Source organism: Lolium rigidum, chromosome 4 (genome assembly GCF_022539505.1).
Source record: "Lolium rigidum isolate FL_2022 chromosome 4, APGP_CSIRO_Lrig_0.1, whole genome shotgun sequence".
NCBI lineage: Eukaryota > Viridiplantae > Streptophyta > Magnoliopsida > Poales > Poaceae > Lolium > Lolium rigidum.
In genome coordinates, this window is record NC_061511.1 from 236,438,627 (window position 1) to 236,460,388 (window position 21,762).

At 41.7% G+C, this 21,762-nt stretch overlaps 2 protein-coding genes across 2 annotated transcripts; both read left to right on the forward strand.

The window, feature by feature from the left end:
• Positions 1-12,051: 12,051 nt before the first annotated feature.
• On the forward strand, positions 12,052-12,848 carry LOC124648450 (protein FAR1-RELATED SEQUENCE 5-like). The gene is made up of 2 exons (XM_047188219.1): positions 12,052-12,153; positions 12,255-12,848. The coding sequence occupies exons 1-2, from the start codon at positions 12,052-12,054 to the stop codon at positions 12,846-12,848; spliced, it is 696 nt and encodes a 231-aa protein (XP_047044175.1).
• A 576-nt stretch (positions 12,849-13,424) lies between these two features.
• LOC124705532 (protein FAR1-RELATED SEQUENCE 9-like) lies at positions 13,425-14,495 on the forward strand. The gene is made up of 2 exons (XM_047237234.1): positions 13,425-13,870; positions 13,952-14,495. The coding sequence occupies exons 1-2, from the start codon at positions 13,462-13,464 to the stop codon at positions 14,434-14,436; spliced, it is 894 nt and encodes a 297-aa protein (XP_047093190.1). The 5' UTR covers positions 13,425-13,461; the 3' UTR covers positions 14,437-14,495.
• Positions 14,496-21,762: the final 7,267 nt, after the last annotated feature.

A 21,762-nucleotide genomic window follows, 5' to 3' on the forward strand; every position in this document is an offset into this window, starting at 1 on the left:
GCCAGCAACGACGAAGCAAAGAATGGGCTAGGGTCCGATTCGGAGGACAACAAATAGGACACCCAGCAGAAGATGAAGGAAAGTGGCGTCTCCAATAAGAAGAAGGTTTCATCTCAGTCCCTATCTGCATGTTGTTCTATTGAGTGGACTGTTATGAGGGGTTCTTCTAGTTTGTGAGTTGCTAGATCTGAATTTTTGTGATTGGTTTGTGTTTTGAAGCTAGAACAAAGGAGAAGATTGCAGAGCTGAAACAGATATGCGACATGCCTGATGTCGTATAATTAAGCCATCATCCTCCTCTTTGTTGTAACTCAAGTGCCCAGGGAAGTTTTATGCACCTTTATGTGTTTCAATCTATGTGTTGACTTTGCATCATATGGCACTTGTTCATCTAGCGTTCCTTTGCCGAGGGCTTCCAATGCTAGTATATGGCTATGGTCAGAAAGGAATCCATACAAGTAAAAGTCTGTTGTCGCATCATTGGGTTTGTTTTAAGTTTTGGTCATGAGCTATTCTCATTTGTTCGTTACCACTGGCTGCACATTTCTGTTTAATCTGAGAAAAAAATACTACATAGTAAGGTTCAAGGAAACTTTGGATCTAATATTAGGTACCACTAGAAAACTGTGTTAGTGTTTCGCCTCTCACGGCTCTGCGATAAATGTATATGTCTGTTATGAAAGGCTACTATGGAATGCACACAAATGCTAAAATGTACCATGGTAGCTTGTTTTGGTGGTGTGAATGTAATAAATAAGCATTATCATACTCTATCAAGAAAGTTAAGAAGAAAACTCGTCATTTGATTATTTTGTTTCTGTAACTCTATGCCAGGTTTGTAAATCATATATTTATTAGCTCCACTTAATGCAGCGGTACCTTTTCTGCTAGGTCTAGGATGCGGCTGCATCAGATCCGAAGTTGCTTGTCTATCTTAAGTCTTACAGGAACACTGTACCTATCCCAAGGCACTGGACTAAAAAAAAAAGAAATTATTGCAGGTTCGTAGTGGATCTACCATGAATAATATTTTACTATGTTTACTGTAATTATTCAAGGACAAACATGTCTGAATAATAAACCTCAAGAATCATAAAACAGTGTTGTTAGTAATGGAGTGGTAGTCAGATGCAAATCAGACCATCACTTTTCTTCAAAATACAATTGTAAAAGGTGTTGAGCAGCTCCATTGATTCATATCCAACCAAAAAAATGCTTTCCTGAATTTTGTTTTGAAAGGTGTAACATGCCCATCCTAAAATTCACTCGAAGCCCAGCCCTCACGTGGAATGGCATATGCATGTGTAGTACCTCACTTAGTTTTCGTTACAATGCGATGTGTATTATTAGAAGGGATGATTGAAAGCAGAGTCGTTATGTTTTTCCCCTCCCTCTTATGCAACTTCCTGGGAGCAAGGGCTTGGTGGAAGAATACTTGATTGGTTACTATAGTATTAATCTGAGTGGGTTCATCTAGTTAATTAATCGTATGCATTTTTTGATAGAGATTATGGTCTAGCTAGATATCATAAGGAAACTTGAATTTATGTTTTTCTCCATAGTCCATATTATATATATCCTGTAGATATGATATACATCATTATGTTATTTCTTTCAGGGCAAGATGTAAGCATTATCATACTCCATTAGAGAAAGCCGGAGCAAAAGAAACGAGAGTGTATGCAGCGAAAAAAGTGCAAGATGGATATAGATTATAAGGGCAGGCAATCTTGGTTGAGAACAATTTAACACATACATAAAGCCCACGCCATGCGTATTTACATTTTCCCATAATGGGCAACACAGATGCATATTGTGGATTATTTTCATCGGATGTCTCTTGAGATGTTGTAGCATATATCATGCGCTTACTCTGTATTTCTATACTTATGTACATGCATGGTTGCTATGTGTTTTTTAACTTTTGTCATTTAAACCTAATGTTTGCACCTCTCATGCTTGTTTTCTCCTCCCTACATTTAGGGTACAAATAGTAATATTGTTCATGTGTAAGTGTCGTAGCTGGAAATAGGATTTCCTTGTTTGATATGTTCAAATTTCAGACATGTGTTGACTTCTGGAAAGTCTCGCCATAATTTTGTGTGTGCAGGTTTTGCACGACACCTTCTTCAAATATCAAACTAAGCAAAAATTGTCTAGCCATGGTGACCTCTACTACGGAGGAAACGATTTTGAGGTACTTTTGCTTTGTTCTATTCTTGATGTCTACAACGAAGATGTCCTTGTTTTCAAACCTGCCTCACTGAGCACAATTCTATGCACTTATGCACTTAACAGGTCAAACTTAAGCAAATTAAGCAAAGTATGTGGTACTGAGAACTTAAAGAAGCTTTTGGCATGCCTGATGGGGTGCCACCTCCATGGCTTATAAACATGCAGGTGTATTTCTTTTTAAAGAAAATCTCGATGCAGATGTTCTTCTAGTTGTCTGTTATTTTTGTTACTGGCTAACTGTGAACTTTCATAAAATAATTCGTGTGACATAAAATAAGTCTCTGGACGTAAAGGTTTTGTGATACTCAGTCCTACTTATTGGTCGTGTGGCATTGGTAATTTTGTCATCTGATTATTGTCCTAAGAGTAAAGGTGAATTTGTTTTGTTGGTGCTTCGTGTGTATGGTTGATACTTTCTTGTTTTGTGAAAATAAAGGTGTTCAATAGGATATGACAAATGTTACATAGGTTGCTTCTGCAACAAATGTTCAAGTTTTTCGTGCATTAAATTTGAGATGACGTTGCAATATATATGCAGCGTAAGTCTTAGGATGCTTCTGCTCATAGATGTTTCATGTATGGGTCTATATCTGAATTTATACTTGGTTATGGGCTTGCTTCTACCCTACCCTTTCGCCCTTGCTCAAACTTTGGAAAAATGGATTGTTAGTGTTGTAATTGTTGGTATTCATTGTTGGGTAGAATGCTGTATTGATCCACAGTATGGCACGTGTGACTTACTGATCCTGATATAAATGTCGCAACTTCAGTTACACAATCACATGGTTAATTTACATGTTAGATATTTTATACAAAGATTGAAACTTTACTCGTAAATTAAAAATGGAACTTATGCAATATCTGAACTCCCAGTTTATTTGTTTAGCATTCTCAAAAAAAAAAGTTTATTTGTTTAGCTTCAGTTGAATCTGGATGATTGCTCTGTTTCGGACAGCCATTTCCCTATTTCTGGTGTGGTTTAATCTTTATTGGTTTTATTCAAATGTTTGGAGTTTGATGCATGGTTACCTTGACTATGGATAGACATGTGCAAGAAAATGATGGAGGAGGTTATATTTGTTCACTTGCATACTGCATCTCGGGACCATATGCTGGGGGACACAAAATTAGGTCCTACGTAGAACATCTAGTCGATTTCGAAGAAATAGTTGCAACAGTATATCTCAACTCATTATACTTGTCTTAGAACGGTATGGTTATCTGCTGTTTAAAATAGTTTAGCCATTTTTAACTTCGAAAGTTGATAAATTTTTTGGTGGCTGGCTTAGGTTGTATCTGCCGCTAGATCATAATGAGGTTGTTGAAAAAATTCAGAGAATTGTTTACTGTTGATAACCTTGTTGAGGCAAACCTGTCAGTTTTTACTGGCTCAGAAGCCTGTTTTTAGTTTATCTAGATGTTATTGTAGTAAGTTATTAGGCTTTGCGAACTGATCTTTATCTTTTGGATTTTATATATCATTAGGTTCATATAAAGAATACCGAGGCGCCTCTAACTCATCTGGCAAATTCTTTCAAATGGTTCGTTGATCTTGAATTGACCCTAGATCAATTCTTCTTATGGTTGCCAAAATCATATTGGGATCTTGGAACAGAAGGACATGTGTAGGAAACTTCTCTGGGCGAGAAGGATTTTTATTACTTAATTTGTTGCCAAAATCATATTGATGGATAATTTTCCCTTCTAGTTTCTTATTACTTAATTTGTTACTAAAGTTGAAGTTACTTGTTGAAATGCTAGGTCTTCTTTAGCTAGTGGCATCAGCAATGGTGGGTTAGCTGATAGCCTGATGGCATTCAACACTAACTATTGTGATAGAGGATTATTTGGCATCTATACTGCTGCTCCGGCTAAAAAAAACTCAATTTTATGTTTTCAACAGCTTGAACATTTGAAAAATATGACGTGATTATTTTCCTAATATCTTGATTTTAGCTATTATGAGTAACAATTATCTTTAAGTTCAGTGCCATATTTTCCTGCTAAAGTAGGGGTGACTAGCAGAGGAGATCGTGACCGGCGTAGTCCTGGGCGTCTCCTGAGACGAGCTTAGCGGGAACAAGGGCATGGTGACCCCGACACACGTACTTGTTCACTTCTTCTTGTCCTCCTGGCTAGTTATCCGGTGCCTCCCATGAAAAATCCCTGCTTTGACCTTGTTTTCTGGTGCACAAAGACTCGGATTTTCCTGTGTTAGCGGGGAGCCCAAAATGCCTTGGGCGTACTCAGCCTGGGGAGGAAAACAAGTAATCTGATTGCTAGACTCTATTTTGTACATACATACTTAGAACTGACAGTATTTTTGGTTGAGGACACGCATGTACAACAAGGCTGATCAATTGGCTTTGCTTTTTATTACATCAAGTCACGGTAGTTTTAGATGCTACATAGCCTGCGCACTAAGGCTTGCAACTCACACCAATTAGTAGACTGAACAGACTCGGATGTAGGCAATTCAGACTGCCATGGCAGGAAAACAAGTAAACCCATTGATTTGCTTGATATGTTAAATGTTATTCGCACATCCATATGGGCCGGTTTTTTGCAAGGGTCCTAATTAGTTAGCTTGTTGATTATTGTCTTAGATTATGGTCTCAGAACTGCAATGTTTCCTTCAGTATTTCAGGCAGCCAAACCAAGTAAATAGATTTATTAATTCAGTTAAGTAGTTTAGCCGGCCATTCCAAAATTACAAAACCCTTGATACTGAGTGAAATAAATATGTGGGTGCAAAGAAGGATGAAACATGTTTTGCGGCAGGAGATGCGTAGGCACTCACATTTGCTATTTTGCCTAGTCCTACATAATTGACTAAAATTTTCTTCTCTTACATAGCTTCTCAATGTATTTTATTGTAGACACTCCAAGAATACATAGTTACTTTCTTTATCTCAAAATCGCTTCATTGTGCTCCAAAGCTAGTTGTTGCTGGTATAGCAGTAGGTATACAAATGCAATTTAAAACCTCAAAATTGATCATATCGCCATGTAATTAACTATTCAGTACTTGATGAAGCATATGCATTTTTTTACCTTGGGTTCAATTTCGACTTTCAATATTTTGGTCTAGGGCCTTGAAAACAAGATAATACAGGGATGCACTGGTATTTTTGGTTATAATTGTGGACCACTGAAACATGTAATACATCTGTTTGGTTTGGCTTAATATGTCTTGCGTTAAACTGAAACATAATCCATGCACATTGATTTAATTTGAATGGCTTTGAGTTTACCGACTTCAAGAACTAAGTGTGCATCTATCTTATCACCGGTTCACCCCTTACATTGGGCATATACTTCCCTTTTGGAGACTATTTGATTTCTTAACTATACTTCCTTTTCTCTTCTTTTTTTATATTTCCTTCGGTACACGTGCTCATTACACTCATCATTTCTCATTCAAGTTGCATGGTCGTGTTGCTGGTAGAGTTGGGGACCATATACCATTTTGATCTCAAATCATTCTACTTTTTTTAACCTAGTGCATGAGTTTGTAACTTCTTCCTCTTATATCTTGAACTTCGTATTTGCAGAGCACGTCCCTTGATTTTCAAATCAGAGGGGGAGGCGGATATCAGAGTTCAATACAGTGAGGATGATGTACCATATAGGATGAGGCCCGTGTTCATGTGGAACCCGAACTGCTACACAAGGATCCACATGAAGTCAGGTCCCCATCGATTTTCTTCATCTCCATAGATTCTTATTTGCACCGCCAATTGGGCCCCATTCAAGGTTCTTCCTATGAGTGTCTTAGTAGAGTTTCTAGTTTGTTTTGATTGATTAGATTTCCCATCAATGCAATATATAGATAGGTTTGACTGAAAAAAATTCATCTTGATTTGTGGCTATACACCAGATATGGAATTTTACTTCATCTTGATGGAGGGTGTGGGAGCGAGGAGAATGACTTCAGAAGAGATAGTGGGCTCCATGATAAGGTGTGCACTCGTTCTGCAGTGTTGACTCTAGGTTTTTTCCATGCCAAATATATAGAAATTTCAGTCGAGGCGTCGACTCTGGGTTTTTTTTTCCTGAATGTAGAGTTTTCTTAAGCTATGTCTCACCAATCCTTCATCGCTGGAGATGCGATGGTTTCCTTCCCGAGCTTCAGTCAAGTGAACATAGAAGCTGGTTCAGCCAAAGGATGCATTAACGAAACGTTGTGAAACATGTCTCACTTTTTATATTTGTCCTTTCCTTTTGCTTTTGTTAGTAGCATCTGCCAAGGAGTAGTCACATATTTCTCAGATCTTGCGTACTCTTTGCAATGAGTTTGAGTGGTCCTCATGAAAAGACTATGTTCCAATAGGCATTTTTTGTCATATATATATGTGGATCACACGAATTGCAATAATCATATACATCTTGAAGCATTGAACCAGCATCATTTTGCTTTTCTTTATCTACTGAAGATCATAATTGGCGGTTTTCTTGAATTGTCTTGTATATACTTGTTGTCATGTGCCGCCACTGAGCTGTGGAAGTTTGTGTGCGCTCATAGAATACTATTGTTGCATGCAGGGTTTGGCAATCCGACACTGCTCCTTTCGCTTTGACAGATAACCTCTAGCCTTGTTGTTGTGTGGTGATGGCGAGTTTCCCTCCAGCATCAGCGGCCTCTTTTCGTCTCCATGGTTAAAGTGAGATTCTGGTCATTCAGCCAAGGTTGTGCTTGGATCTAGCGAGCGAGCCGATGAGATGCTGCTTTAGATTTTTAGTGGTGGTGATATGATTTGGTCATTGGTTGATCTTGCTGTTCTTGGGTGTTTGGTGACATACATATGCAATTTTTCTTAATGTATTGAAAAAGTGTGGATATGTGTTTGTTATGAAGACTTAAAATCATATTACTGCCTAGTAGATGCTAGTGTGTCTGCCTGTTATTTGTTGTCAGTAGTTTTATTCTTGGTTTGTAGTCTTGTATATATTTTTCTCTTTACGTCTATAATCTTATATTTCTTGTTACTATCTTGATTAAAACAAATGAACTTGGAGGGGTTAGACTGTATATTGTAACAATTGAATATACCTGAAGATTGCTGTCAGAATTCTAATTTCTTTCATCTATCATTTGTTTCCATGCAGCCAATGGAAATTTATGTTGAGTTGTTGACGATGAGGAGAAATTTTCCCCTCATGGTCTTCTACAGGTAGCTAAATTACTTGTACTCTGTTGTTCATTCGTTTCATCGGTCTCCTACTTATGCTTATACTATTTTTTACAGTACTAAATAAAATTGACTCAGTCAGAGAAGAATTGTAAACTTAATGCTCTTGGATGATCCGGGTTTCAACAAAGTTTTAACATTTGTGGAGAGGAAGTTGTTTTATAAATGAAACTTCCTTGCAATCTGCATCCATCTCTGGCATGACCAAGGATAAAGGTATGTGCTCTATTTTTAGTCTGACATGACATGGATGATGACATGATGCTCCTATCGAAAGCATGTGTTTCATTAGTGTTCTTCCTATGCTTTCGTGATTACCATGTGTATGTGGTATGTTGTTGTGATCGACATCACTATTATGCTTTATTATTTACAATGGTCAATTGTCCCACTGTCGTGATGCTCCCATCATTAAGGTTGCTCAAGTCCTATGGACTTGGGTAGTACTTGTTCTTTCCTCTCTACCAAATTCTAGGCATGTTGTCACTTGTGAGGAAGCATCAAGAAGAAGATACTGAATTTATGATTATTTAATTACATGATAGTGAGTTTATCTTCTCCCTCTAATTAGTGTTGTTTAACTTGTATGTTTCCAGGCCCTCCGACTTACTTGCTGATCGGATATGCGGTGTTGCTCTGGCAGTGGTGTTTTTTAATTTGGGGCTAAACGAGGCCTCCCATGCTCCCCGTGTGGTTGTAGGGTCGGGTGGCCCCTGGCTTCGGCTACCTTCTCGGTGTGGCTTAAATGACGCTCAGCCTCTGCTACATGCTCTCTGGTGAGCTATTGACTCACGCCTTTAGTTCTCTAGCTTCCATTTGCTCTGTGATTGGTTGTACTTATGCCCCGGCCATCGAGCACATGAGCGTGTATGAATTATGGTGATGATGTTCACTTGGTCACATGATGGCATGCAGGCACGTGAAGGACGGGCGAAGCGCCGAGGCTTCTTTTGCCAGTTAGTGTTAGCCATACGCGGCGCTGTAGCAGTACATGGAGCAGCCAACAGTTTCCCTCATGTAGGAGAGAGGTGGGCCTGATGTAGCAGCCTTGTTCAGTGGAATTTGCAACTTGTGCGAAGACTTCCTCTTTAGGGGGAAGTTGTATGATGGTAAATGTCTACTTTAGCATGTCTTCTCCAATGAAATAAACTCTCAGCTCTTGATCTTTATACACTTTTATTTTAGCATGTACTGTTGCTAATACAAATTTATTTTAGATGCATGTTGTTGATTTCCGGCAAGGCCTGCACGTTTTAGTCACTGGGTTTTAAAATAATGGTGGTTACTCAGATGATATGACCCTCGCTGCAGTACATGGTAATGTTGTGTGCACGGAATAGTGTGTTTTCTGTAATATAGCAATGGAAAAATAGTGTTGAGATTGTATACAGTTTTAACCTCACATTATATGTTAAAGTCAGTGCATAGCATCCACTTATCCTCTTCTTCATTGAGGTTCTGGGCTTTTTCCTACACAAAAAATTCTCTGCTCAATGGATGCATTTGGAATACAACATTTCCTATACATAAAAGTTTTATATTGGTCACCACCTGTTGTTATATTTGCACACCCTCTTGCACGTGATCTAAGCTTCTCTAGGTACTGCAAACCTTACATTGGAAACAATTGCATCTCACCGCATTCAGTAAAAACAATTTATCATCTTGAGTCTTCATTAATTTAACTTTTGATATGCTTGTCATGTCATGCAGAGGTTGGAATTATCTAAATAATCAAACTTTCGTTGTTGACTCGTCTGTATCAAATGTTAACTGGATAATAAACCATGCAGTATTTGGAGTACATTGCTATTTGTCATGGGGATCTGTTTGTCCATATGCTATGGCTTTGGTACATATTGCGACTACTCTTAGAGCACCATACAACGGAATGGTAAAGGACAGCTGGGTCATCTTGTGGTGAGTGCCTTGTCTCTCTCCAGTATGCATCAGTGCAGATGCAGCGTTATTGTGTGGAAAGTTACAGTGACCTGTATTTAATCGTCGAGCCTTCGATATCTACATATGGAAATTTTAAACTCAACTTCTATCAAGTTGTTTTAGGTCTGAAACTAGAGCTACTTATTAATATATGCACCCTCAATGAACTTGTATCTATATGGAATTTAATGAGAGTGGAGATTGAACTCAGCAACGTACGTAGTATCTCCTGAAGGGCCACATGACTCCCTTGGTTCATATAACTGGGGGCTTGTAAGTTTATCTTCCAACATAGTAAACCTGTTTCAGAGATCATGGTTTTGTGTGTTCATGATTTATTGAACTCTGTTATGACTGGAATTTAATTTCAGGTGTTTATTGTTGCGTTAGCAGACAGTCTCCTCTACCATATGTCTGCATTCCGGTCTCACTTCTCCAATCAATTAAGTGGTCCGGTATCAGTACTATCTGATAGACGGAGCTCACGAGGTACGCAACAGATCTGAACATTTTTTTTTACTTTGATGATATTACGTCTCCCTTTGCAATTTGTTGCTAAAATGCGCATGGTAAATCTTCATCTGTTCCTCTATGCCTCACTTGGTTATTACGGTTGTGCATATTGAAAGGGAGAGCAGTTCCAAATACACCGATCTTGGAGGGAAGCATCTCTATGGCGCATTACCTCCCTGGCACATGCAGTATTTAGCTGAAGCTTTGCTTGTTCAAACCTGCCCTTTGTTGTTTCTTATGTCTGTGTATCAGCAGACTGTTTGGATAGCTAGACTTGAAGAGATCCACCGATTTGCTAAATATTGCTGGTATATATGTGCAGGCAGCGGAGGTTGACGTGGCCTGGTCTCCCGCGGCATGGCTCCGCACGATTCAGCCATCACTCGACCGGCTACGGCATCCGGCTGTTGCTGTGTTAATGTAGCTGCATCCAAGAGAAAGGAAGCAGAAAATGATCTAGCTTCAATGGATCAATCCGTCGAGTTGCCAATGTACTGCCATCCAGCTGTTGAGTCAAGAACACACACGTAGTAGAAGGGGAAAAACATGAGCTCTGATGTTTTGATTTTTGAGCTACATTTTTTCTGTCTACATGTATGGAATTTTGCTTCATCTTTATTGAGCTACAGAATATTCAAATGAATTTTCTTGCCTGACACGTGATGATCTGTAATGAATGAAGTTCCCAATAGATTGAACGAAATGTTGAGGTGAATGCTATGGACGTAGTGCACTTGGCTTTCACGGCAACAAGGTGGTTATTGTCCATCATCGAGATTAGCATGCTAAATGAATATGGTTTTATACGTTTGTACAGCTTCAGCTGTCTAGTGCTCCTATACTTACTGTAATTATTCTTAATTTTTGTTACCTTTGATGAAACATAAGTTTCTATTGGATTTTCATCTGTTGTCATGGCAACTTAATTTCCACTGGATTTTGTTTCGAATTTGTCAAAAAGTCAAAACTGACGTGGCATTCAAACTGGATGGTGTTACCAGCTAGTGACACTGACTGCTCAAAGTCCCGAAATCATGAACAATATAACTCCGATCGGTCACCGCGCGTCGTCTCTCTGCTCATTGTCCAGTCGGTCAGTCACCGTTTTTTCACAACGTACTAGACATATATTCATGTGGAGGGAGGATCAAACCAACCAAAATACTCCTACCACGTACTTGTCGTATTCATGTGGTCACGGCGTACTAGTACAAAGGAAGGAAGAGAACGTGGAGAGATTGGAGGCAAAGAGTCAGTGACATATCTCACACTAATTCCACCAGCCAGCCTCTGCAATCAATCAATTGCTATTAATTAGGAGTTGCCTCGTTTGGGCCGCCTTTTGTTTATTAGCACAACCAGAATAGACCCTCCCGCCATGTCAGCAATCCGTGGCATTTCTCATCTAGGCCGTCCATGCTGGAGAAAAATCCTATGAGACCAGGTCTATCACCCCAGAAGGATAGACCCATCCCGGGAGCTGACACCTGTACGTTATAATCTCAAAGCACTCTCCAATTAATTTTAATTACGGATCTGTTATTCCTGATTCTTAGCCTTTATTTCCGTCTAATAATCTAGCATTACATGGAACGGTTGCTCAATATCAGAGATAACTACGAGCTTAGGGATTCTCTTGTTGACCTCGTCTCTCGTCCATGGCGGCCGCACGGCAAGACCTCGTTGGCAGTGCCGGCGCAGGACAGTACAACTCTTTCTCGTCGACGATGGCGACGCGAGAAGATGCACCGAGCTGCTCAATAAGACCGCCGCCGGTCATGGCCGTAAATCCAACACCGGTCATGGCGGCAAACTCCACACAGGCAATGCAAATGCCGATCACAGGTCCCTGTCTGTCAAGGACTACTCCTCTTATGGTCAGTATGAAAGAATACATAAGATACGTATCTATGCATCTCCATAGTCTGTTGCTAAGTTGGTGATTGGTTTTAGTAATCTGATGCTAGATTAAACTCTCGTAGCATTAGTTCTCTGATGAAATAAGTCATTTGTTCAGGCTATGCAGTTTCGAAGTCAAGAAGAACATATGGCATTTGTTCAGACTATGCATATGAATCACACAACTGGACATGGGCTGGAGGCGACCACACATGCCAACATTGTGCATGAATTGCTAAATACGACAATGGGTGATTGCAGCAGTGCGCCTATGGCACCGAGGAAAGACAATGGCACGAGCAACATGCTGAATCATGACCCCAACTTAGAGTTCGCCGATGGTTATACAAGAGATGGAAATTGTCCGACTAAGGTAAGACATACAGTGTAGAGGTATAGAAAAAATGTATTGAATTTTGTGAAGTAACTATGCTAGTTGGATGATGACATTGGTGTATTCCATGTGTTTAGCAGGATCATCCAAATGCATCTTCATGTCAGAATGTGCCAGTAGAAGGAATGTGTTTTCAGTCTGAAGAAGAGGCATACAAGTTCTATAATGCATATGCCAAAACAAAAGGATTTAGTATCAGGTGGACACACAAAAAAACTAGAGCAGATGATACTATATCTGCCAGATATTTAGTTTGCAGTAAGGATGGTGTGAAGGATAAACATAGCACACATGAGACCAGGAAAGAACAAGCTGTTACTAGGACGTCTTGCAAGGCTCGTGTTCAGTTCCGTATCACTCGAGAGGGCATTTGGAATATTCAGAAAGTTATCCTTGAACATAACCATCCTATGGTAACTCCAGATAAGTCACACATGCTAAGGTCCCAACGACAACTGATAGATGCTGATAAGCATATGATCAACCAAATGCGGACTGCCGGAATTCGACCATCTGAAATATACAACTTTTATGAAGAATGGTGTGGTGGAGCTGAAAATGTGCCTTTCTTAGAAATGGATTCCAATAATTACATAAGAACTGAGTCGCATGAAGTATTTAGAAACCAAAGATGCACAAACTCTTTTGGGGTATTTGAAGAACAAACAAGCTGAAGACCCTTCATTCTTTTATGCAGTGGATTTAGATAAAGAGGATGGTAGGATAGCTAATTTCTTCTGGGCTGATGGACAATCAATAATGGATTATTCTTCCTTCGGAGATGTTGTTTCTTTTGATACCACATTTTCAACAAATAAGTTTAATATGCCCTTTGCTCCGCTTCTCGGTGTTAACCATCACAAGCAGACCATTCTTTTTGGTGCAACACTGCTATTCAACGAAAGTACATAGTCTTTTGAGTGGCTTTTTAGGACCTTCCTGCAAGCAATGTCCGGCAAGGAGCTAGAAACCATTTTTACTGATCAGTGTGCAGCAATTATAAAGGCAATTGGAAATGTATTTGCAATCACAATCCATCTTCTTTGTTTATGGCATTTATACCAGAATGCAGCTAAGCATCTCAGTCATGTTATCTCCAACACTCCACTATTTCTTCCGGAACTCAAAGAGTGTGTATATGAAGATAGGTCAGTGGCACATTTTGAGATGAAATGGCAAGATTTGTTGGCTAAATACAACCTTCAGGAGAATTCTTGGATTAATAATATGTTCAAGTTTCGTGAGAAGTGGGCCACTGTTTATAGGAGATATTCATTTAGTGGAGACATGACATCAACCCAGAGGAGTGAAGGGATGAACAATGTCTTCAAGAAAACATTTCGTGGAAGACTCTCGCTTTCGGAATTGCTAGAAAAAATTGACAAGTGTGTTGTTCGTCTTCGCCGGAAGGAGAAGTATGAAGACTTTAAGTCTCGTCATTCAGATCCAGTTCTCTGCATACGTAGACATCCTTTGTTGAAGGCAGCAGCTGCGTCATACACGCGGACACTATATTCTTTTTTTGAAGAAGAATTCCAGAGGCAGTTTACTTTGTCATGCACTCTGCTGTTGAGTGAAACTACAACTAACACTTACAAAGTAACATCTTTTTTCCGTGAGGACAAAGAAGCCATAGTGGTTCTTAACCCAACAACATTGGATATATCTTGTTCATGCAAGTTGTATGGATGTGTAGGTATGCATAAATGCTCTGTACATCACCTTTTCAATTATGAGCTTCTTAGATCTACATTATGAGCTTCTTTGAATCTTGTAGGTATCCTATGCAAGCACGCTCACAAAGTGTTCACTTCTTGCAATATTATCACCTTGCCAAGCCAATACATACTGAACAGATGGACAAAATATGCAAAACAAGATATCTTTAGTTCTAAGCCAAGGGGAAATGAAAGCTTAGAATTCCTCTTTGCACATGTATCTCGAAAGATGATATCTCTTGCATTGAAGTGTAAACCATCAAAGGAGGTTCTTCGACACCTAGACGAGGGTATTGATAAGTTGGCTTCTGAAGCATGTGAGTTACTTAGTAAGGTGAGCTTGGAGGATAACGAGGACGTAGAATGTGACGCCGAATTTAATGAAGATGCTGAAAATACAGTGGTGTCAATTCAAGCTCCTGTTCGTAAAAAAGGACCATCAAAAAAGCGATCAAAAGATCCACTTGAGGGACCAAAGAAAGGAAAAGCTAAAGGTGGAAAAAAGAAAGGTATGTCTTCTACTTATTTATCTAGCTCTGAATAATTTATTATGTCTATGATTTCATAGATGCATATATACATGAAAAAACGTGATGCAGGGGAAGGTACAGGAAATACAACACTTTCACATACAATGGAACTGCCAACACATGTAGCTAGACCTTCAGAATTTATACATTCGGGTGGACCTTCAGAATTTACTGTAAGCTTATCAGAAAATATATGTACTACATTTCAGTTTTGCCTGGACATATAACTTATTTTCTCCCTCTTTATTTCATCAGGGGTCGTTGCACTCGGCTGCTTATTTTGATAATGTAGCTCCATCCTCAGCTGCAGCCATGACATTCGGTGATTATCCATTTCTAGCTCCACCTATCCAAGGAGAATTTACAAGTCTATTACTTCAAGCTCATGGGCATAACACAACACCATCCACTAGTCGGCGACTGGATTTCAGTGAAGGAACTAGTACCACACGGTTTGACGGGTCACACATGTTTTAGTCATGCATCAGCCAGATATGAAGGAACCAGGGGCAAATGCAATAGGACGGAGCTCCTGTCATTCTTTACTTTTTTTATTGAGTGAATTTTCTTATCAATACATGTAAACAAATATATCAATTTTGATGTTGTGCAAGAGGCTTGGAGCAAGCCGGTTCACTCCCAGGATGCAATTAAACGCTTGCATATCAAGCTTGAGAGAACTGCAAAGGCTCTGAAGAGATGGGATCGGAAAAGAACTCAGGATTTGAGGCTTAAAGCTGATGTGGCGCACGAGGTTATTTTCCAGCTGGATGTTGCTCAGGAAAGTCGTAGTCTTTCCTCTGATGAGAAGCAACTGCGAACCTTTTTGAAGGAAAGATTGCTGGGTTGGGCTGCAATTGAAAGAGTGAAGTGGAGACAAAGATCAAGAATGCTTTGGATCAAAGCGGGTGATGCAAACTCTAAATTCTTCCACTTAAGGGCCAATGGTAGGCGACGAAAGAACCATATTCCAACTTTAGCTGGCAGTCTTGGGGTCGTAAGCGACCATGCAGCGAAGGCTGGCATCCTTTTTGAGCACTTTAAGAACCTAATTGGTAAAGAAGAGCAAAGAAACTTATGCCTGAACTGGGGCTTTTTGGGGCTGCCAACGCTGAATCTCTCTCACTTGGACGCACAGTTTTCTGAAGAAGAAATCAAGGCTGCAGTAATGGACATGCATGGCGAGAAGGCGCCTGGCCCAGATGGGTTTGTGGGGGTCTTTTTCAAGGAATGCTGGGAGCTAATAAAGGAAGACCTTGTGCAGGCCTTGCAGCAGCTGCATTTGCTCAAAGGGAATTATTGGCATCTCCTCAACTCTGCACACGTTGTGCTACTCCCAAAGAAGGATGGCGCTGTTTCCGCTAGTGACTACAGGCCAATTAGCCTTATGCATAGCATCGGCAAGATTGTTTGTAAACTGCTCGCAGTCAGGCTTGGGCCTGAGCTAAAGAAGTTGGTCTCTGCAAACCAAAGTGCTTTTGTGAAGTCAAGGTCCATTCAAGATAATTTCATGTATGTCAAGAATGTAATTAAAGAGGCTCATTGCAAAAAGGTGCCGTTTTTGTTCCTCAAGCTTGATATTGCGAAGGCATTTGACTCAGTATATTGGAGCTATGCCTTGGAGGTTTTGAAGGGCTTTGGTTTTGGGCAGCGATGGTGTGACTTGATTTCCTTGCTGTTTGCATCTTCTTCTTCTAAGATTTTGCTTAATGGAATTCCGGGAAAACCTATCAGACACAAGCGGGGCCTCAGGCAAGGAGACCCTTTATCTCCTTTGTTGTTCATCCTTATGATGGAGCCGCTGCAAAAGTTTTTCCTCAAAGCTACTGAGGTGGGGCTGCTCTCTCCTTTGGCTATGAGATCTGCCAAGACCCGGGCAAGTTTTTACGCTGATGATGCAGCATTGTTCCTCAATCCAGTTAAAGATGATATGGTGGTCACTACGAGTATTCTTCAGGCTTTTGGGGCTATCTCTGGGCTCAAGGTTAATCTAAATAAATGTGTGGTGTTCCCCATTTGGTGCAGCAACATTGACATTTCTGAGGTGTTGAATGTTTTTGATGGGAAGGCTGGGAATTTTCCTTGTCAATACCTTGGCCTTCCTCTTGGTTTTAGGAAGCCGTCTAGAGCAGATCTGCAAAGATTAATTGATAGAATTGCTAGTAAGTTACAACCATGGAAGGGGAAAATGCTTACAAGGACAGGGAGGTTGATCCTCATCAATTCAGTGCTAACATCCACTCTAACCTACTTCCTGACGAGTTTTGACCTGAATGCTTGGGCGATTAAAAAGATAGACAAGATACGTAGAAGCTTCCTGTGGAAAGGTGATGAAGAGGCCAAGGGTGGTCATTGTTTGGTCAGTTGGAAGGCTGTCTGCACCCCTAAAAAGTTTGGTGGCCTGGGAATAAAGGATTTAGACTCGTTTGGTCGCGCCCTTCGTCTTCGTTGGCAATGGTTTTCCTGGGATGACGATGATCGGCCATGGAAGGGCATGGCACTGCCTAGTGACTCTAAGGAGAGGCATCTCTTTGCTGCCTGCACCAAGATCTCACTTGGCAATGGAGAGAAGGCCAAGTTTTGGACAGATCGGTGGCTAAATGGGGAGGCGCCTGCCGAAATGGCTCCTTCCCTTGTGCGTCTAGCCAGAGGGAAATCTCTTTCAGTCAAGCAGGCACTCGATAATGGCCGATGGCTACGAGGTCTTTACAGAATCTCAACTGAGGAAGAGTTGCACCAGTTTCTGCAGTTATGGGAAAAAGTTGATGAAGTTCAGTTGTCTGATGAACAAGATAGTATTGTTTGGATGCCATGTTCTGATGGGAACTACTCTGCAAAATCGGCCTATGACTTCCAGTTTCACGGGCGCCTGTTGCAGCCTCATCTGGAGAAAGTGTGGCAAGCTAAGGTCGAGGGAAAGGTTAAATTCTTCCTATGGTTGATGTTGCGTAACAGGAATTGGACGGCAGACAGGATGTTGAGAAGAGGCCTGCCTTGCAACGCCATTTGTAGCTTGTGTGATCAAGAGCCGGAAACAGCAGCTCATCTGGCGATCGGTTGTTCCTACTCAAAAGAGGTGTGGGCAGCGTTGTCGTCCGCCTCTGCCAATGCGCCGTTGGCAAGCGCCTGCTCCCAGGCATCATCTATTAGAAGCTGGTGGAGTAAGATTCAGTTTTGTGTCCCTAAGACGCAGAGGAAAGGCACAATTAGGCAGGCCTGCTATGCTGTGTGGCATATCTGGAAAGAGAGGGGTCGGCGAGTGTTTGAGGGTAATGAGCTATCGGCGGCTGAGCTTACTCACCGGATCAGAGACGATGTGAATCAGGTGGCGGCTGCCTTTCTCTTGTAATTGAGAGCCTGCAAGGCTTGTGACCTTGTTTCTTTGCTTTTGTTGTTTTTTCCCTGCCTGTTTTAGGCATGTACAGAATTCCCTCTTCTTTAATGAATACAAGCAGAGCTCCTGCTGTTCAGGTCAAAAAAATATATCAATTTTTAGTACATGTTCTGTGGGCAATCAGCCAAACTAAGATTCACGAGCTGAACATATATGTCTTCTGAAGCTTTTGAAATCCTTCTACACCTTTTGCACTACTAAGTCAGTTACTTGCAGAAACAGACCTCACTCGACACATTCCACTTCTATATTGACAATGAGTGTTGAACACTTAAGATGATTTGATATACTTGATAGTACATCCGGATATACATAATCTGAACGTCTCTACTTTTCCATCAATGCAAGCATTCAGAAACGTATCCAATTCATCAACACAAGCATTCAGAAAATAGCGTCGCCTAGCTGCCGGCGTGCAGCCACCGCGCCGGCCAGCTGCTCCACCGCCATCAGGTACATCGCCGACTAGCCGATTTGCCTCGCTGTTGCCTCCGTTGTCACCACAGGGAAGTATGGCTTTGCCTGTCTGCGCACTCGCACGGCCGCCGGCAACTCAACCAAGCTCTATGTTATATGTTTGGCATGGTTAGAATACTGGAACCAACACGGGAATGAAGGAGTGTGAGGGCGTCGAAATAAAGGCTGATATTGATCGAGCAACCGTTCCATGTAATGCTAGATTATTAGACGGAAATAAAGGCTAAGAATCAGGAATAACAGATCCGTAATTAAAATTAATTGGAGAGTGCTTTGAGATTATAACGTACAGGTGTCAGCTCCCGGGATGGGTCTATCCTTCTGGGGTGATAGACCTGGTCTCATAGGATTTTTGCGCAGATAGGGAAAGAAGCACCACCGGAATATCATCTTCTTCCTCCGTTTGGATTTCACTTCAAACCTGACTAGCTGGCTGGCTCTATAAGTACAAGTCTATGGGCGCACTGCCGCGCGCCGGCTATCGCGTGACTTGTGAACATACATATTCTCTCCGTATAAAAATAAGTATCTCATTTTTGTCCAGATATTTATGTATTTAGATATGTGATTTTTTTGGTTATAGACACAACCCGTGAATTAGCCACTGGAATTTGGAAACAACCCGTTTTGATCCATCGATCTAATCACGCGCGCGCGAGCTGGCTAGCGGCCGGAAAGAAACAAAGAAGGAAACGCACCCTCTTCGATCTCGTGGAGGTGTTTTTCTGGCAACTTTCATGACCGCGCTCCTTTGATTCTCCAGCTAGGGTCTCTTCCTTCCCGCAGTTTCCTTGCGAGACGTCGAGTGGAAACAACAGGCAGCACACGCCGCGATCCCCTTTGCTTGAGATCCCGCAGCCATCACCCAAACCGCAAAACCGCCGCCGCGCGATCCACGCTAGCCAGCCATGGCCCCCAGCTGGATGATGCTCGAGCGCTTCGTGTTCCGTAGGGACAACGACGAGTCTTTCCCGGGCATCGACATCGCGCCCTTCACCGCCAGCGGCACCTTCCTCGGCAGCCCCTTCACCATCGCCCTCCACGTCGCCCAGCCCCCGGCCATCTCCCGCTTCTACCTGCGTTGGCCGGCCGGGCACGGGCGAGACCCAAACAAAATCAGTTCTTCGTGCATTCTCCTCGCGGCGCACCGCGACCTCCTCCTCTTCAGGCTCATCCCCGACGATCCCCAAGTACCCGACGGCGATCCCTACTTTATGCTCTCCCAGCACGACCACTTCATCTGCAGGGCTTCGCCGTCCGACTCGCCGCCGCCGCTGCAGCTCCGGAACATCCCCATGTGCGAGCTGCCGGTGGCCCTCGTGCGTGCCACGCAAGGCAAACCGATAATTACCAGGCTCATGTTCGGCGACATGGACCCCGTCGGCATCCTGCGCCGAGGCGAGGATGAGTTCGCCATGGCGCAGCTCGGCCTAACCAGGCCCCGCCAGTGGGAGAGGAGCGAGGCCGACCTGTGCGTGCTCCGCTCCAAGGTAGGCGATTCCGATGATCACAGGTGGGACGTCCAGGAGCATCTACCAGTCAATTACCAAGAGAATGAATCAGACGATCTATGGAGGTGGACAACCGACGCCGTGGTCGCCTTCGACAACCATCTATGCTGGGTCAACTACGGCGTGGGAGGCGTCCTGTTCTGCAACGTGTTCCAAGAAAAACCTCTGGTCACCTACCTTCGGCTACCTATTCCAGATCGCCGTTTCGACCATCCCGAGTTCCGCGACGCAAATCGCAGCGTGTGCGTCACCAAAACCACCGTCGGTGGCCGTGCCTTGGTCCTCCGTGGCTTCTTCCGCCCGCAAGGTTTTCGAAGAAATGGGCGGCCCAGTTTATCTTAACTTAAACTTGTAGCCATTTTGTCTGCAGATCATGGTGGATAGTGGAGATGAGTTCTTCTTCGAGAACGTCATCGATAAGACCTCTGAATTCACGTGCTATGTTACGTAATTATTTGACAATCTATTTCTATAATAATTTTTGAACCGTTGTATGTATTTTTTCTATTTATAAAAAATATTTGTGTCCCTAATTTGCCAAATTGTTGGATGGCCAAATGTGAAACTGTTTGGACCCACCCTGGCCAAATGGATAGCTGTGTTGGGTGGAGCACGCGACCCAAACGGGCAGGCGGATTCCGGCCTCTCCTTCCACGTCCGGGCGGCCACCCAAACGGACCAAATAGGACACCTTTTATGTTCTATTTGGTCAGCCGCGTTGGAGATGGTCTGACAGTCCACATGGACGGTGTCAAACATGTTATTTAAATTCCATTCAAGATGAAGAAAATTTTACTGAATCGTATATATTTGCGCAGACCTTTCTCCATCATCTAGATATTTTGAGAAGAAACTTTAGTTCTTTGACGAAATTATTGAGAATCTGACTGAAACAAGTGAAAAACCTAGAGAAGGACGACATGTAAGGATCTGCCATCATATTGAAGAGTGGGTTTATCACTACCTGTATACCCAACTAGTAGATACTTATGATGTGAATTTTGGGACTGAATTTTCAGTATATTACATTTAGAAAGTATTCTATTCCAAATGTTTGAATTGATCACATGAAAATAGTATTGAATAGATTTTTCAAACGATGTGTATGATAGTGTTCAACTTTTATATGTTTCCTTACTAATTGTCAACCTTAGATAACAAGAACTGTGAACAATAAGATATTTCGTCTTAAGAAAGTTGAGGTAAGCTAGATATTGAGCCCAGAAAGAACCGTACATCACAACCGTCCTTTAGACCTCTACCCTTGCTTGGGACCCATTATGTGTTACAGCAAAATAGTAAGATATTTCTCGAAATACTTTGAGTACTTACTTATTTGGATCTCTATAAAACAACCAGTAGTGATCTCAGAAATTGTACAAAAATCAGGTAAACAAAAAACTGTATAAAATGTTGAATGTAAAAAGTGAGGTTTGGCAAGTTGACCGCCCTTCAAAGGTAAAAGGTCAGCTATATAGCTGCCCTAGAGTTTATAAATTACTGAATTTTCTCCTCTTGGATAATTAGACCAATGAAGCAACTATAAACGATACACATGAGCAAAAATGTATATCTGAAATATGATCATCTAACGAGCAGGAGTCTAACATAACACAGAAAAAGAGTATCATTTCTCACATGTCCCAGCAGTAACCACAGCTTGGTACTGAAAAGAGTGGAATTCAGTACACCCCCACCATAACAAGGTCATATATAAAATTGATCCATTGAAGCCACACTGATCATGCTACAAACAGACTACTACACCGCAAGTTTAGGATAGTAAGATGCTGAAGCTAAAGCAACTGAGACTTGTTTGCCTGATCCTCTTCTGGTAGTGGTCTTCTCGCTTTTCTCTAGTGTTGCGTCATACTATGCTCCGAGGAAATATTCCCCAAAAACCTTGGAAGCTCGGAAGCGAGAAATGGGTCGAGTAGATAGGACTTTTGCTGGACAAA

Bases quoted from the DNA above. Each gene is read 5' to 3' on its own strand.
- LOC124648450 (XM_047188219.1), top strand. From the start codon at position 12,052: ATGGCACCGAGGAAAGACAATGGCACGAGCAACATGCTGAATCATGAC. The intron at 12,154-12,254 runs GTAAGACATACA...TGTGTTTAGCAG, and splicing joins ATGGAAATTGTCCGACTAAG to GATCATCCAAATGCATCTTC.
- LOC124705532 (XM_047237234.1), top strand. From the start codon at position 13,462: ATGACATCAACCCAGAGGAGTGAAGGGATGAACAATGTCTTCAAGAAA. The intron at 13,871-13,951 runs GTATGCATAAAT...TGAATCTTGTAG, and splicing joins CAAGTTGTATGGATGTGTAG to GTATCCTATGCAAGCACGCT.